The 18,348-nt window shown below is 43.0% G+C and overlaps 1 protein-coding gene and 1 long non-coding RNA gene across 3 annotated transcripts in view; one reads left to right on the forward strand and one right to left on the reverse strand.

Annotated features, from left to right (window-relative positions):
* LOC139796873 (uncharacterized) lies at window positions 1–9,764 on the reverse strand. 2 transcript variants are annotated; one of them, XR_011726184.1, is made up of 4 exons: window positions 9,050–9,764; window positions 7,548–8,778; window positions 1,858–2,015; window positions 1–262 (listed from the first exon to the last, which is right to left on the reverse strand). It is a non-coding gene; the product is annotated as an uncharacterized lncRNA (long non-coding RNA). The 2 variants fall into 2 exon arrangements; XR_011726183.1 differs by lacking the exon at window positions 1–262 and having other exon boundaries at window positions 1,349–2,015.
* Window positions 9,765–13,152: 3,388 nt separating this feature from the next.
* Window positions 13,153–18,348, forward strand: part of BRF1 (BRF1 general transcription factor IIIB subunit) — a 170,813-nt gene continuing 165,617 nt past the window's right edge. The window contains exon 1 of the mRNA XM_071745373.1: window positions 13,153–13,634. Within this exon, the coding sequence (XP_071601474.1) occupies window positions 13,448–13,634 (187 nt within the window). The 5' untranslated portion in view covers window positions 13,153–13,447. The remainder of the gene's footprint in view (window positions 13,635–18,348) is intronic.

An 18,348-nucleotide genomic window follows, 5' to 3' on the forward strand; every position in this document is an offset into this window, starting at 1 on the left:
GTCCATCTTCTTTCCCCTTTTGGACAGACAAAGCACTCCATGAATCCTTGACAGAGCTGTGGAGATGCTTCTTATTGCTGTTTCTTCTGTGGCTCATCTCCCTTGCCCTTTCAAAGTCAAAGCTGCACCTAAAACCAGCCATCCTTCCAGCCAAAGAGGACCAATAGCAGCTCCTTTGTGCAGACAGCTGGCACCATCACCTCACTTGCTCCTTGCCTGGGGACACCGTGTTGCTTGTGATGCCTTTTTACCTGCAGGTGTGCTGGAGAAATGAGAGCAGCAGTCAAACTGGAAATTGGACCAGGCAGTGGTTTGCAGTAGGAAGAGAGGTTGTCAGTCTGGATTTCCTTAAGCAAGGCTTCCCCATGTTGGTGGTATGTGTTCCTGCTCTGGCTTGGACTAAGGTTTCCATCTTATAAAAAAACTGCATTGGAAGCACCATGTACCATTTACAGCTCCTGTGTCTCAGACTAGATTTTAAATATTTGCTGATACATTTTTACAGCTTTCAGCAAAAAAAAATCAAACTGCACTTCACAGAATGTGAAGATATTTTTATCCTAGTTCTGCCTCCATGTGAGTGAGAGCACTGAAAGGTTCACAGAACAGGCTGTGAGTATACTGTCACCTGTTACAGCCTTTCTATTTGCAAGAGACACTGATGATATAAATGTAGTTTATTTCTTTGTTTGATCTTGTTTATTTACAGAAGCATATACAGAGCATTGCTTTCCTTTAATACAATAGAAACAAACACAAATAAGTAGTTAGTTCATGGACACATATTTCCAGGTCTGCTGGTCCTAACATGATCTGACCTCAAAAGGGTCCTCTGTGTGGCTCCTAGCTTTTCTCTCTCATGTATCATTCCCATGTATTCTCATGTATCTCAATCACATCAACCATGTCTGGGCAAGCATGGGAAGCCCTCACTTTGTGAAGTGCTACCACAGGAAATAGGTTCTTGGGAGAGGTCTTCCATTGTACATCTGCCATTACTACATTAGAAAAGGATAATTATTCTTTCCACCGAACCTGGAAAAGAATGCATGCAATGCTCCTGACTATAATGGGATGTGTGGGGATTGTGGATTAAAGACTTACCCCAAGGCTGTTGTTAGCATTTTTTGTTGTAAAAATCAAGAGACAAAGGTGGACCATCTAATGTAGGTGTTCAGAGCAACTCATCTCAAGACAGTGCCTAGAACTCTGTATTGGTTAGACTGGGAGACATTATTGCAGACCTGGATAGGCAGGGGATTGACCCACCCATTGCTCCTTTGTACTTAGAAGCTATAAGAGCTCCAACAGCTGCAGTGCTGTGATGGATGGGTGTGGGCTTTTTAAGAGGAGGAAGGTGAGGGGTACCAGAGGGTTATGCTCTGCACAGAGAGGAGCAGCTCAGATGCTAGGGTGAGCTGGCACCTATGCTACTTTATCTCCACAGATCTTAGTACCTATACTGGGAGCCTGCACCATGCACAACTCCAGTGCACGGTGCAAACACACCCCAAGAAGACCTTGGTTTTCTTGTTATGCCTTTACCTCACCCCTGAATGGCTGCTGCTTCAGATGTTGTTGCACAGCTGTTGTTTCAGCAGGTTCACACCCACAGAAAGGCTGCCATAAGTACTTCAGGTTTAATTTTGGTTTTATCAGTGTTTTAGACGCGTTAAAAGACTTCAACACTATTTCAGAGGGGATTCTTTGGAGGTTACTTCATTCTCTGGAGACTTCAGGTTGGAAGCATGAGCAGATTTTCCAGGCCATCTCTATCTTTACAAGCTCACAAAATGCAGTACCTTTGCTCTTTATCCTTAAGTGTCTTTTGCTAGCACTGTGTCTATTTATAGCCACACAACTATAGGACCCTCCAGAGCAGCATCAGGGATTCTCCATGCAATGGCACTTGCAGAGTGAAACACAGGAGTTGGCCCTGTCAGTGGCAGCTGCCCAGAGACCATGGCTGTATCTGCACATCACAGAGAACTCTGTAATCTTTGGCTTGCTCTTGCCTGGAAAAGGAGCAGAAAGAGGGAGCTGGAGCTCAGAAAGGGAAGTCCCAAAGGCATCCCCATAAAGCCTTAGTGGTTTTGCCAAGACAATTAAAAGTATTTTACAAGGAATCCAGTAGGTTTATGGGAAAGCTGGAGGTCTGTGAATGTCAAGAGCTGCTCATCCTTACAAGGCAAAACTGTTAGCACTGTGCTTCTTATGGTCACTTCCCAAGGTATCCAACGCTTAGCAAATTTCTCAGCTCACTCAATTCATGCTCCAGTGATGGTATTCTAGTTTGGCAAAAGGAAATTAATTGTATCCAACAACATGCCATTTCACTGTCTTCAGGAAACAGATGATGCAGGAGAGAGCAGATTCAACATACTCATTAGTTAAAGTTTACATCAAAGAAAAAAGATGGTCTTTTGACTTACCTCTGATAAAGCTAATTTGTTTGAGCGGTGCATTTTAAGGGGTTTAAAAATTACTATTTGGTAATATTATGCAATAATCAAGGCACACATAGCATCTGGCCCTGCATGCTCTCTTGGTAACTGTGCCTGCCTGTTTGGAGGCACACAAATTCCCTGGCACTAACAAGAGTGATGCCTCAGGGCTTTTTGAGGACTAAGCCTTGGTTCCCTGTGCTGGCATTCTCCATAAAGGTCAGTTCCCTTTCCTGTGTCCCCTGTCAAACTCACTGACACTGAGCCCCTTTCCTTTTGCTAAGTACGATTCAGTCCTTGGAATATGCTCTTGACTAATGATCTATTTTGGTTTCTGAGCCAGCTCATTCTCTGGTGCAAACTGGTGTAACTCTGCTTTGACGTAAAAGGAGGCAACTTTGGTTTTCACAACCTTAGCTGCTTTGCCAGTATATCTGTTTTGGCAAACCCTCCTAGCAGACACACAGCTTATATCCCCATGAGAGTGCTTTGAGCAGCAGGTCTGACTCCAGCTCCCTGCATGATGTGGAGTGTCAGGGGCTGCTTTGCTGGTGTAACAGTACCAATAGGAGGCTTTAGTTCTCATCACTATGGGCATGATTCTTTTGCCATTATGATGCAAAAGGCTGGTCTGAGAAAGCTCCTGAGTGTGGGCCATGCCTGAGGACCTGGCTGTATATGTAGATGCTCCCTCTGCCACTTTCAGACTCTTTGCTGAAAGATCTGTGGGCTTCTATGTTCATCAGAGTCTTCTTGATGCTCCCCCTTCTCTCCCTGCCCTCTGTGCCTTCCCAGTGTTCCAGCCACAGCACCACTATGTCATCCATGGCTTTGCCTGGTAAAACGTGTGCCTTCCTCCCAGGCAGGACTTTCCTCTTCACACACTAATGCTCCCAACAGCTCAACAGCAATCCTTGTCTCACCAGCTCACCACCATGCCATCTGCATGGATGAAGCCTCTCCCCTAGCCCCCAAGTTTTCCAAACCTGTGCTTTTCTTATTTCTTGGATCAGATCACACTCAATTTTGAGTGGATTCTTTCACCTCAGCTTTCCCTTTCTTTATGGTCCAATAAATATCTCTCTTGGTCTACATCTCTACATAGCAATCTAGGAGAGCCAAACAAACAAATACTAAGGGGCTTTAAGTATCCATATGTATCCATGTTAAGTATCCATGTTGTATCTGGATAATTGGGAGCTAGCACTATCTGATGGATACTCCAAGGTCAGAGCAAAGTCTCTCTCAGAGCCTGCAATTACATCCAGTTTTTCTGAATCTGAGATACTTATCTTGGTCTGTAGAGAACCGACAGTGGCTCTCTTCTGCACTTCTTGCATATACAAATGAATGTTTTCCCTTCCATATTTCACAATTTCTGTCATGAGCTCTTTATTATATACTCAGATGCAGTCTGTCAGAACCATGCTTTCTGTTTACTAAAAGTCTGCAAGCATATACTTCTGGTAAGATTTGTCTTCTCCAGGTAATGGACCAGCAAAGTGTTTCCTATTGCTGAATTTTTCTTAATTCTTGAAACCAGTGCTGTGACAAGTCCATTCACATTATATTTATGTCCTGATAAACTGGGCTCATGAATTTAAAATCCAGAGTTCTTACATCAGTCTGAACATACCAGACATTCTCTAAGTCAGTATTTGGAAAAAAGCTCTCACAGGCAGCTTATGGAGCAACAGTGGATTTTATACATATGACTTATACTCCGGTTTTAGCATAGGAATATCTGAAGTGTGTATTGGTGACTCATTTGTTAAAATATTGAATCTTGAAGGAAATAATATAGCTGATTGTGTTTCTTGCTCTCTAGTATGTGTCATGGAAAAAATTTGCTATCATGCCAGACTTTGCCTCTGAGGAAGGTCATATTCCTTTAGCACCTGTTGATTAACACAATACATGAAACTCCTTTCCCTACTTTTAATTAATAAGTGTGGTTGAAATCTCTGAGGGCATTTCTAATAGTTGCTGGAATACTAAGATAGTAGATATTTACTTGTTCTGGCCTGCTGGGCTGGAAGAACCCAGGAGTAGTCATTTATTTACATTAAGATTCCTGTTGTGATGAAGTTTGCCCCAGAAGACTCCACAGCTGGAGGGTTCTACATCTCCTCCATCCTGGGGAGTGCTGCACTGCTCTTCCAAAACTCCTTCAGAGCTTGCTAGATTTTGTCATCTGGGTCTCTCCAGAACCTTTTCTGGTACAGAGATAATGCTAAGACTTTGTACCCTGGAGGAAACGTTGGCTGGGTCACATTGTGTGAAAGTGCCCTCACGGGGCAAAGAGGCAGAGCTCTGGTCAGTGGGAGGCTCTGATAACAGAATCACAGAACTGCCATGGGTGGAAAAGACCATGGAAAAGACTTCTACCATGTCCACCTGTCACCCCCACACCACCACCCCCTCCAAAAAAAGAAAAAAAAGTATAGATCACCATGCCCACTAGAGCATATCCTGAAGTGCCTCATCTACATGTTTTTTAAATACCTTCAGGGATGAGGACACCATCACCTCCCTGGGCAGCCTATTCCAGCACCTGATGGGTCATGGTCCTGGTGCAAAGGACAGGCTGAAAATATGAGCTACTCAGTGGAACTGCACAGGAATAGATGGCACCTCCCTAGTCCTGCTTTCTTTCTGGACCATGGTATCCCAGCCATGCCCCTCTACTCACTTTGTGGATGCTGCCTGTCAGCAAACCCCCATTCCAGTAATGAAAAGCAAGAGCTCTCTAGGTGTGGAGAATACATATCTGAAGCCTGTTACCTCAGCTCTGTCCCAGCTGCCAGGCCATGTTGTAGCAGAAACACAGGATTTTAGCAATGCTGTTCAAGGTTCATAGGCTTTTCAAGAAGAACAGTCAAGCCAGGCCAGTGCTGGTTGCATTACAGGTGTGTGGAAAATGGTGTGCAGGGAACTTAAACTGGCAGGTTAGGAATTTATTTCTGGACCAGAAAAAGAATATTTGCCTTGTGATTTTGCTGCTCATGTTCTCTGTGTGGACATTGCTCATTTATTTTTTTATATTGTTCCTGTAATTTAATTGTGGGATTTACTCTTTGAAAAAAATAAAAAATACCCCAAACAAAAACAAAACACCACAACAACCTCTGAATTGTGTAATTCAAAAGAAAATTTGTTAGCAGGATGTGTGCTCTTATTAAATGAGAATGTTTATTAGTTGCTCATTTATTCCTTAGACTATGAGAGGAAGTTTTCTCTTTCTCATTTTTCCCAACCTGGTTCTGTCTGTGAAAGCTGATAAAATCTCACTTTTTTAGCTGCAATTTCTCATCCTGTTTTTAGCAGACATGAGGGTTGCAAATGAAAGGTGACCACAGAGGGAGTGGCTAAAATGTCATTGTTGTACGGGCTCATGATTATTAGTCACAGTATATATTGGGAAAGGCTCTTCATAATTTTATATGCCACAAAAATAGTTTGTTTTTCCTCTGAGGCTGCTAAATTGCTGCTTCAGCAGGGTATTTGTTGCAGCTTGTTTGATTACAAAACCTTTGGTCATCTGGATAGTGTTTCTGTAGCACGGGTGAGGAGTCATGGTAGTAGCTCCAAAGCTTTATTAGGAAGAAAGTTCTGCTCTTACTGTTTAGCATAGGACAGACTGCAAAGGGGAGATAGAATATTTGTTAGAAATGCTAACACTATAATTTCATTCTTTTTTGGACATAATTTCCACTCATGTCCTTAAGCTCCTTTCAATAAAGGCTCTGTGTATGTAAAATATCAAGCAGAAAACTTTTAGGAGCTTCCTCTTGTAGATTTTTCTTCCAAAGGAAATCACAGAGTAGTAACACTTAACATTTTCTGAACTCTATGCATATGGCTGTGGAAATAAGCATGTTTAGAGCTCTCTGAAATGCTTCTCATGCTGCTATTAATATATAATTTTACTAACCACATGCATTATTGACAACTGTACTCAGTTAAAAAATAATGTTTTTGTGTAATTCTGAGTAATATGACACAAACATAATTTATGTAATGAAAACTGGTTCAAAAAAGAACTGAAGACCTCATTGTTCAGTGGAATACATAATCTGCTGACTGCTCTGTTCAATTTGAGCTTCAGGCTGTAAACTCCTGGGTCAGGTTTTTTTATAATCTTGGTGTGAGCTGACCAATTGAAGCACAGACAATGGAAGGGCAAGCCAAAGGTTCCAGATCTTACTGGCATATTGTTATATCAGATTCCAAATTTTAATTTACTGAAAAGATATGTGTTTATCCTATGAGATGGCAAAGAACTAAAAAAAGGCAGCAATTGGTACTCTGAATCTGCAGCACCTTGACACAGAGAGAGAAGTGATGTGAACCAACTGTTCCTCCCAGGGCAGTGCTTGATTTCCAGACCTGTCCCTCAGTCAGGCCACCAGTGCTGCAGCTCCCAGTTCCCACCTAAGAGGGTGCACTGTAAAATGTGGAAGACAAAGATGTTCCCAAGCCAGCATTCTCCCTTTGCATTACTGCTTTTTTTTTTTTTTTTTTTTTTTTTGAGAACAAAAGATGAAGCACTAGAATTTTTTCCCTAAGCTATTTTGTTATTTATGTGCTGAGACCTAAACTAGTTATAAATACCTCATTTTGGAAATTGTAGCAGATGTTACCCTTCTGATAATTTAACATTTAAAGAAATTATTTAAACTAAAGTGATTTTTCTTTTTTACTTTGGGCTAACTCATATTAATGGTACAAAATAGTTTGATTGACTCCAGAAATTTTTTATGGCTGCCCTCTGAAAAATGCTAGTAAACTAATTTATTCAACTAATCCAACTTAGGAAACCTGCCAAATTCTTGAAAATTCTCAAGGATTATACTGTGGCTTCTCTAAAATCCAGTCTTGTTTTAATTTAGCCTGCTCATAGCTTTAGACAGTGGACAACTTGCAGCATTGACTGATTGTTTCTTTATCACTGGGTTAACTTTGGCATATTTGAGGGACTGGGACTCTCACTGCCAAAGTGCAGGCAATAACATGCAGATCACTGAAAGGATAATTCTTTGATATATTTTAAGACCCAGACAGATGATAACTGGCCTCACCCACAGGCCAAGCAATACTTACTCAAGATGCTGGCTCCATTGTAGTTTTTCCTGGTGTTAATGGGCTGGGTGAAGGAGGAGGACACTGCATCCCTCACCCTGTTTCCAGCCTTTCTTCCAGGATACCAAAGGCAGAGTCTGGTGTGTGGCTGTAGTGATGTTCTCTCTTATCTCTGCAGATTTCAGTCTGAGCAGGGCCTACTTACTGCCAAAGGAGCAGTGACACTGTCATACATAAACACTTCTGACTCTGTTGATACAGACATTTCATGGTCCTAAATGACACTTGACTGGAATATTCTTCTCTAATGCTAGCTCAGACATTCTGATTGTGGCAGGCTTCTGCCTGTGAAATGCCAATAAAGAGAGTTTGGACTATTAATAACACCTGGTGACAGCAGGGTTTTTAATATACTGCTCTAATGTAGCTGGAAAGCTCTCTAAGAGGCTCTTTTTTCCTAATTCTGTTTATGACTTGTTAGGTGTCATAAATGGTCAACACTATCTTAGACAATTTACAGACATATTTTATACCATTATTTTTTAATTGCATTGAATTTACCTCAGTGCTAAGCAGAGAATCTTCTATTGTGCAACTACTTTTCAAAATGTATTTATCAAAACTTCAGGTGACTCATATTTCACTGATCTGAATTTCTGGCTTATAGTTCCAAATTTGTATTAAAATGAAAGGAACTATCAGTAAGATGTGTGGTTTGCCTCTGCATTTGGGTGTGCACATCCATCCAGTTTAATATCCCTGTTTTATCCCATTGCACATGAATATTAACATTTAGTGAAAGCCTCATTTTCAATCTATATAGAAAATGTATTTGCACCAAAGTATCTGCTTATTGAGTGTGCACACAAAAATGGCACTTATAACGAGGCATTTTCTAATTTCAGCTCAATTTCTAGGTTCAGATGGTTGCTTAAATAGGTAATTAGCTGACTGGAATGGTTCTCTGATGGTGAGTGATAAATTCATTAATGTTTGAATGAACAAATCTCAAAATACAAGACTTGCAGACAAAGTTGTATTTTCACTTCAATATCTGCCTGTGCTTGCATCCCCACGTGATGGAAACCTTTAGTTATTCCGTTCAGAGTATAATCCATGCCTCATTAAAAAAGGTTTCCTCTTAAATGACTTCTCTGGACAGATTATTTTGTGTTTGGACTGTGGCTGATCTGCTTGCTCTATGTAACTGAAGGAAGTGTTGCTCTGGTGGAGAGATCCTCATTGAGATAAGCTGTAAAACAGGTGTAAAAAATCCCAATTGATATGAAAGAGGTGTGATAGGAGCAATTATTCACCACCCCTTATAGCACAAGAACTCAGGATTACCAACAGAAATGTTTAGGCCATTTTTAAACTTCTTCACTTGCTACCCAACTAAGCAGATACACCCCAACCCACCAGATGTTGTGGATCTTGAAAGCATACCCAGATCAAAAATTGATTAAACAAACAGGTAAAGAAAATCCTGGAGATGCAGATTGCTAGAAACTAGGAGGACATACCTATTTTTGCCTTCCTCACATCCTTTGTGAAAGCACTCACTGCCCAGCTGTGTCTCCACGTGCTGTGCTGGCACAGGGAGATGTCCAGAACAGCAGAGCTGGGCAATGGGAATACTGCTCACAGATTCCAGAGATTTGCTCATGAGAGACTTGCTCCACTGGTGAGCAAGCACTGCTCTTCTGAATCTTTGTACTCAATATCCTTGGACTTTCCCTCTGTTAATTTCTCGGTGGCTTTACTAAGCTGCAGTATTGGTGTTTTCTGCTGCACCTCGACGATTTCATTTTCCTTGGCTGCCCCCTCGTGTTCATCACTGGTATAGCCAAACGCACTCGGACTTCAGACAAAAAAAGAAATACCCATTTGCGTTCACCTTATAAGGCTAATCCATTTCGAAATTATTTGTTCCCCCTCTATCTGGTATCCCTATGATTTCATCTCCAGAGAATCCGTGTCCAAATCTGCAGGTTGAACTCATCGTTTATTCCTTATCTTGGACAGTCCCAAGCCAAAGGCAGCTCCCTCTGCTTGTGTTTTTGTCCCAAATTATGCACATATTCAGACTTCTCGAGAGACTTCAGCAAAGATCTTAGGCCTGGTTTTAAGAGGAGAGATTCCATCTGAAATGCCAGAGAGTGGAGGATGCTGACAGAAGCTGAGCAAATCAAGGGATTAAACTTTGTGCCTCCAGATGAAAATATTTCCCGAATGGGTCAGTGCCCTGGGAGGCTGAGGACCCAGAGGGTTGATCAACAACCAAAAAGCCAGAGAGTCTCTGGGTTTTCTGTTACATCACACTTAGGTCTCTGCCTCAAGTCACTATATTTATAGAAGAGGATCCATCTCTAGTGGAAGTACTCTAAGTGTGTCATCAGCTTGCTCGAGTAGAGTCCCTGCTGTGCAATTTGGCATCTGCAGGAGCAGAGAGGGATTCCCTCACACTCCAGTCTGCATTTGTACAGCCCATTTGCATTCTTCCTACCGTTGTATGAGCAGTAGGAAAAAAAAATCACAATTTTCAAGTAAATGAGGAAAATTCCTCTCTTTGAAAATTCAACAACTGAATGCCAAACATGCACACCCCAGGTGGGTTATATTTGGGGTTCCTGGAGGCACAGCAGGAAGGAAATCGGTTGGTCTGGGCTAACAGACATCCTGATGATCACTTTGTGTAACACCTGGGAATGAAAATAGGAGGCTTGAAATTTGAGGGTATGTGAAGTGGAAAACAGGTCCTTTCCTCCTCTTAACTTAAAGGTAAAATATTACAGGGAATGGAGTTGCTTCAATACTTTTTTGTTTGTTTTTTTTAGTCAGTTGGTTCTTACTGTGAAACAAACATCAGATAATTTACTAAGTGTTTATTAATTTATTATCCAGAATGATCTGAATTATGGGTTATTAATTCATCAGGCTGAATGTCATTGGTCAAAAAAAGTTTATTTAACCTTCTTGCAAGCAGAAAGAACAAAGATCTTACAGAGGTATGAAAGATGACATATTTTGGCCAGTAGAAAATAATCCTACAGTAATGCTTGAAATACTAAGGGGTATTTATTGTATAAGAAAGCTTTCAGAAGTGGGAAGCAAAGGACTCCAATCTTCAGAACTGGGAACCCATTTTCTTTCATCAGAACTAAAAGATAAAAACTAAAACATACTTCCTTCTTCAGTGTGACATTAAACGAGGTTTGGGGCTTTTTTTACCCCGGAGCTCTGTATTATTCTCTCACCAGGGCCCTCTGCTGCTCACATTGAGAGTGAAAAACTCCAACCTTGTTTGGGACTCCCACATTGTAACACAACAATCAAAACCTCAGTAATTTTGGAAGGGGTGTAAAACTTAAACCCTCATGGATCAGGACTCAATTAGTCTCTACCAATGTGAGTAATGAAGAAACTTTTTAATGGAAAGGTATTTCCAAATGGCTTGCTGCAGGATTTCTTTTGTTCACACCAGCTTTTGTCAGGGGCACTGTACCTGACAAGGGAGCTGATCTGGTTTGGCAGTTGTTAACTAAAATATTTTTATATTCGAAGGATTTTATTTGTGTTTTTTTCTTCCTATTATTATTAAAGTATTTCTTTGTAGCCTTCTCTAGTTATAATAAATAACAACTAAAGAATGCAGTAAGGATTTGTCCCATACTCAAAAGAGCTGTCATCTAGTGGGAAGTGTCCTTGTCCATGGAAGGGCATTTGAACCAGATGATCTTTAAGGTTATTTCCAACCCAAACCATCCTGTGACTGTAGGATTCTATGATATAATTTTTCCTTGATACTATTTACTCAGCATGTAATTCTGTGAGAGCACTCTTGGCCACCATGGCACGGATCTTCTCACCAGCAGCAGAAGGAAATTCAGGTACATAACCAACACCAGAAGCAAAAGGAATCTGAAGAAACCAAAAGTTTTAATTTTCACCAATACATTTCTGAGACAGAGCAAAAAGAACAGTAAGAAAACACACTGTGTGTGCAGTGGCACACTCTCCACTACAATATTGCTATTTTCTTTTTGCAGAAGCCCAGAACCTTCAATTTTCAAGGCATATGGCACAATTTCATTCCCATGAGATGCTCAGCCTTCTGGGTGGAACAGTATAGCCTCAGGATATAGCCCCAATGACCCTCCCCATGTGCCCCAGCATTTTGTACCATTTTGTACCATGGATCTGGACAATTTGTAGAGATCTGTGTGTGATACTTGGCTGCATCAGAGTCGCTGGGTGGAAGTCAGGCACTGACAGCACTGAGTTTGAGAAGTTAAAGTTTCTGTCTCTGCATTAATTGAGGTGTATTTTGAAAGCTGACAAATGAAAAGTGGATACAAACATCCAGCTATCTCTATCCACTCTGCTCAGTTTCCTTCCCACTTGTGACATTTAGTACATGCAGTTGAGTGCTAAGGTGAGCAAGAACTTTATTGAATGAAAACTCAGTTCCTTAATTAAGGAACTAATGACTAGAGCCACAAAGCACTAAACTGGACTTCAATATTATGGCACTGTTGTTAGGCAGAGCTCAAAGTGCTTTACTGAATGGATTCATTATGCCTCACAAAACAACCATCTATGTATTGCAGAATGATTGAATTAGATTTGATCGATGAATTAATCCATTTTTTAAGCGTAACAACTATTCCACTTTTGAAATGCAAACATTTGGGGTTGTAGCCCCCATTTTTATTTTCAGGGAACAGAGGAATTGGCATAGGTAAGATCAGAACACAAGGCTCACATTTTTCACTGCATGCTATGTATTTTTACACAATTTTTACTTATTACAGGCTTTATGGAGTGTCAAAAAAAAATGTACCACTCCCCAGCTGCAGTGCAAATGTTGTTAGTGATATTCTTTTTGCTGCAAACCAAACCCCCCAGAACGGGAAGAAGGCAAAAGCCTGGCAAAAAGGAAATGTTATCACTCTTGTTTTATCATACAGAAATTTGTGATATGAAACGTATGATAAAACATCCATTCCTGCCTTCCAACTTAGATAAGGTTAGGAAACCAGTTTCAAGGAATCCTCATGTTCTGCTTAAGCATAAGACCCATCACTAAATCTGAAACACCAGGGCCCAGTGTTGCAGAACGGTGAGAACCCAAGTGCTTTGCCTGGTGCTGACAGATGCTCACCAGTGGCAGGGGAACACTTTAAAAATAGAGGAATATAAATCAAATGCCTGTCTTTGAGAGGGAGGCCCAGAGCTGCTCCTCGGTAAGCATCCCCCGAGCGATCCCGTTTCCCCCGGCTCTGACCGGCAAAGCCTGTGCCCTCCCTCCAGCCCGGCCAGGCCTCAAGAACCCGGCAAGGAGCTGACAGGGTTCAGCCGCTGCCCGGGCCTGGGAGGCGGTACCGTAACTGCCGCCTCCGCCTCACGGGAGAATCAAAGGCCCACCGGGCCGGACCGCCCCGTGTGGCCTTCGGTCGCTCCAAGCCTTTGGATCCCTCTCCGGTGCCGCCGCCTCTGGCCTTGTTAACCGTAGCACCCCAGGTCACACCGGGAGCGCTGGAGCCCAGGATCATTTATTTAAGGATGGAAAAGGGAAGCCCCGAAATCCAGCGAGACGCCCCGCCGGGAGAAGCCCGGAGAACCGCCGCAAAGCCCTGACAGACAGCGGGTTCCGGAGCAGGCGGAGCCGGGGATTCGGGCCAGAACGGGCCGGGCCTCTCCGGAGAGGCGGGGAGCGGCGGACGAAGTCTCGCGAGAGCCGGCGGGGGCAGCCGCCGCCGCGCTCCTCCCCGTGCCGGTCCCGGCGAGCGAGGCCCTGAGCCCAGGCCGGGCTGAGCCGCGCCGGGCGGGCGGCGGTAGCGGCGGGGAGGGGGCGGCGGCGGTGGATTGGCTGAGGCTCGGTGCCGGTCCCGGTCGCGGACCGGGAGGTGCCGGTGAAGATGCCAGGCGGGCGGGTGTGCGCTGCGTGCGGCTGCTCTGAGATCGAGGTGGACGCGGCTCGCGGGGACGCGGTGTGCACGGGCTGCGGGTCGGTGCTGGAGGACAACATCATCGTCTCCGAGGTGCAGTTTGTGGAGAACAGCGGCGGCGGCTCCTCCGCTGTGGGACAGTTCGTGTCGCTGGACGGTGAGCGGAACCGGACTGGGCCGGGGCGGGGCGGAGCGGAGCGGAGCGCACGTGCGCCGAGCCGGGTCGGGTCGGGCCGGGGGATGCGGTGTTGTGCGGGGTATGGGAGAGAAGGGACGGTGTGAGGGGAGGGGGATAAGGGAGAAGTGGGTGGGAGGAGGTGTGAGGCGAGTAAGGGGCGATGTATGGAGAGGGGATGTTGAGGGACGGGAGAGAGTGTGGTGGGGGACAAGTGACAGAGCAGGGAGAGGGGACACGGAGAGGGACAGGGCACAGGGTGAGGCGTGGGGGTGGGTGCTGAGGGTAAGGAGAGGGTGTAGGGTAGGGGGGACAGTGAGGTGTGGGGGTCAGAGTGGGTGGGAAAGTGCTGCGCAAAGGAGCAGGGGGATGGTGGGCAGGGAAGGTGGTGCTGGACGGAGTGGAGATGGGAGAAGTGCTCTGTGTGTGTGTGTGACAGGAGAAAGTGCGTGAGGGACTGGAGCTCCGTGGGGTGGGTGCGTGGGAAGAGGTTTGGGACTCTGTGCGGAAGGAATGGGTGTACAGGGAATGGGGAGGTACATGGAATTATTTGGGATAGAGGGCAGGAGAGTTGGGTGCTTGATGGGTGGAGGGAGTATGTGGAGGCAACGTGTGACGGAGCAGAAAGAGGCTGGAGTTGAAGGGTCAGGAGTCTCCTGTAGATAGATGGGTTGGGGCGTTTGTGGGAATGCCCTGGAAGATAAGGTCTGTGTGCCTGTAAAAGGGCCACGTGAAGAGAAGGTGGTGTTTGGAAGGAGTGAGAATGAAAATGAGCATGGGGAGTGTGTATTAAGGAGAAAGAAGCCTTAGTAAGAAGCATGGGAAGGAGCTTAACAGTGAAACAAGAAGGACTGATGGGCTGTACAGCTGTGGTGGAGAGAGTAGCATTGCATATTGAAGTTTAGGAGTTAATTGTAGGCTAGGATTTGTCTGATGCCCTTCCTGCCTTCCAACTCAGGGCACTGATATTACTATTTTTTATTTTTTAATTTTTTAAATAGCTTATAATCATCTCTTGTGTCCTTCACTTTTTCCTGTAGTGATGTGGAGACTACATTTTAAAGGGCTTGTACTTTTTCCCTCCCACTCAAAATTATGCAGGACAGATGGTATGTAAGCAAGAGCTCATTTTGGGATGTCTTTATCCTGTGAAAAAAAATCACAAGGAAAATAGAGAAGTGCACCATATGAGGTTTTTTCCTTCAGAATGAATGAATTAGACAGTATTTTTCTAAGTTGCTTTAAGGGACTTTTCCCCTTTTGTTCAAGAGATGCTGTTGTTGGCTGATCTTTTTTAATGGATAGTGCATTAATTCCTTGATATTGTATAGCTAGTTACCTGTCATGTGTTGCTTTGAACAATAATTCTAACACTAGGGAAGACAGATAAGCACTGTGGTGATAGGTGGTTGTGTAAAAGTGAAAATGTAACTGGGAGCACATTTTAGCATGCTTGTGGTGGCTTTTTCTGGCTGCCACAAGATGTGGTAGGGGCTTCCCTGTGTGTTCATACTGTGATCCTTTAACAAGTCCCCATGTATGTATTTTGGTGAAGTGTTGTTTGTGGAAACAGTGAAACAGGACATTCAAAGCAATACTTCTTGTAGTTTTGCTAAGTTACTGCAAGGATGAGTGTGGGCCTTGTTTCACACAGTAAATATTTTAAGGAAATATGGGTATAGTTGACTTATGCTGGTATAATTCTCTGTCTTCCAAAATAGATGCTTCAGTTGTGAAAGTTTGTTTGTTTTTTTTTACTTGCCTTAAACTAAGTGATGCAAGATAATCTGAAGTTATGTATGTGTCTTTGTGATGTGTGCTTCTCTAGTATACTTCTAGGACACTGATTTTAGTCCTTGGGAATGGAGAGGAATGTTGTTTTCCTGTGTGACCAAGACAGAATCCAAATATTGTGCTGGCTGGAGAATTTTTGATGGAGCATATATTTCTTTTAGGTTAGAAAACATGTACTTGCAGAAAGCAACATTTTCTGTTAAGTTATAGCTTTCAGTCAATTCTGATTATATAAGCAGGCCTCCATCAAAGTTACCTGGTTTTCACACCTTTTCTTGTCACCTGTGTCAGCTCTTTAGGTCTGAGGGATCCTCTGGATGAAATGCCTTGGGCTGAGGCTCTTTGGTTTGCAGTGTGGTGTTCACAGGCAGCCCTAATGTCTGGAGCTCTTGCTGAGTCTGAGTTTCCTGGGCTCCTATATCTGAGACCCTGTGGCTTGGTCAGTGGGTCTGGGTGACTTGCAGACCACTGCAGAGGTTTTGCAAAGTGTGAGAGCTGTCAGGTTCTCTGTTGCAGAGCTGGGAGATGAATGGGGCTCTTGGGGTCTGTGGAGTTTGGAGCTCCTGGATGAACAACTCGATTTCTGAAACCCTTTCAGGATACATGAGGGCTTCTGTTTGTGTGTGAATGTATGTTGAATAGGTACAGGTGCCTCTATTCATAATTTATTTTTATCTTCATCATAAAAAAGCAGAAGGGGATGGAAAGCTCTGAGATACTGTTACTGATTTATCTTTGGTACATCTCGCAAAACCTTTTATTTTGTCAAGCTGCATGTAAAGGGTTCGTAATCTTGCATTTGTTTGTGGAAGGAGAAGGAGTCCTGCACTTATTAATACTATTAATACAAAGTGGCCTGTCTGGGTCATGCCAAGTCCTTGCTTATAAGCCCATTAACCTCACTATAAACCATGGGAAATCCCTTCTTCTGTTCTCTCAGGTTTGGAAGGTGTGAGATCACAGTCAAGTTTTCCCAGTATTTTGTAATATTTTGTGTTTTGTAATATTTACGTGTATCTGTGAGTGTGTATAGTGCAGGAAGCCACAGTCTCAATACTGATACCTTTCACAGAGATATTTGGTGTAGCCGATATTTTCTGATGCAGGTGTGTGAGTCTCTTTCTTTCCATTGTTTTTACAGTTTTAACCACTGAGCACTGGTGAGCTGACAAAGTGTGGGGTTGTGCTTGGATGTGAGTGAGAGGCTTTGCTTTACTAGTGCACTAAGATTTGGGGAAATGCAGGCCAGTAAGACTGCTGGACAAAATGGTAGAAGCAGTGAAGGACAAAATAGGTGGCTGTACAGGTTAAATATGAGGGAAGAGTGTTGGTTTGTTTGGGTTTTTTTCAGCAAACTGGCATTCCTCTCAGGTCTGTTGGCACTTTCTAAAGAGGTCAGTAAGTGGATAAAGTAAATTGTTTGCAAAGGATGGTCAAGATCCATCAGCAAAAGCTTTTAAAGAATCTGAGCTTTCATGGATAAGGAAGGTCCTTACAGAGCAGAATAACTGGTCAAATTATGAGAAATGTGGACTAGAAATAATAAGTCTGCTGAAGGAGGTAGTAGTGACCTTCCAAAAAATCTAGGCTGATGATCTGGAAAACAGATGAATAATGAGTTAATGAAATTCGCTGGCAATGCTAAATTATTTAGGGTAGTAAAGACTGTAGAGGATGTGTTATTTTTAGTACCTGGATAGTGGGATAACAGATGGGATCAAGAGTTGCAGTGAGAGTAAGGATTGTTCCTTCCTTCCACATGTGGAATGTCAACATCTGGACTGGCTAACATAACTTGGGAGGAGATCTCTTCATCTTAATGGATAGCTCTGTAAAAACATTTAGCTCAATTTTCATTTGCAGCTCAAAAAAGAGTGGGGAGGAGGATATTTGAAGTTATCAGGAAAAGAATATGACAGAATATCTGTCCACTTACATATGCACAGCATTATCTGTAGCTTCCATGCTGTGTGCAAGTCTGGTCTGTTTCTCTTTTCCCCCTTCTCAATAAAACCTCTACTATAATGAGAAAAGATACACAGAGGAAGATAAAGTGATTAAGAGGAGGGCTTCTTGAAAAGCTTCTCAGAAGGACTAACAGACTCAGCCCCTTCAGACTGGAAGAGATGATTGAATGGGGACATGGCAGAGGTCTGTAAATACAGTAGAATCATATGGCAAGGATGAATGATTGTTCATTATCACATAAATAAAAAACTTAGGGAGTGCTAAGAAGTCTAGTAGCAAGCTTAATTTAAAGATAGCAGGTAGGAGGTTCAGAAACATTAGGAGGTCTTTTCCATTTTTTTTTTTTTCCAGACAAAACCCCATTTAATTAAATTATGGATCTGTAGTTGTGGAGGTTAAAAAGTATGTGTAAGTTAATGATTGAGCAAATGGAATAAAAGAATGTCACAGCCATTAAAAAATGAACTATTTTGTGGCTCAGGAAATCTTAGTGACTTACCTTGACTCTGGGAGATTATATCAGAGAAATACCATGATGGGCTTTCCTCCTGTGTTTTGTGTTCACTTGTAGGCTTGCGTATTAATGGATTTTACCATTCAGGGTTAGGATGCTGAAATACCTACTCCTTTGATCTGACTTGGCACAGCTCTTTCTTTTGAGTATTCAGAGGAAGATCATATTCTTTGACTTCTACAAAGATGCTTTTGAGGGTTTTGACCATTCTTTTAAAACTGGTCCAAGAATTGGAGGGCTATGTTTTTGAAGCATGAAATGTAGGTGTCCCTAGGTGTAAATACTGTTTGGTTTTTTTCAGCTTGTGTTTTGCAAAGTGGTGAGCACAGAAGTCCTCAGACTTTGACAGTTATATAGACATGTTCTCTCTTGAAAATGCTTAGCTAATTCTTCTGATTTTCCTTGTGAGAAGTAGGCAGT

This window comes from Heliangelus exortis, chromosome 5 (genome assembly GCF_036169615.1).
Source record: "Heliangelus exortis chromosome 5, bHelExo1.hap1, whole genome shotgun sequence".
In the NCBI taxonomy this organism is placed as follows: Eukaryota; Metazoa; Chordata; class Aves; order Apodiformes; family Trochilidae; genus Heliangelus; species Heliangelus exortis.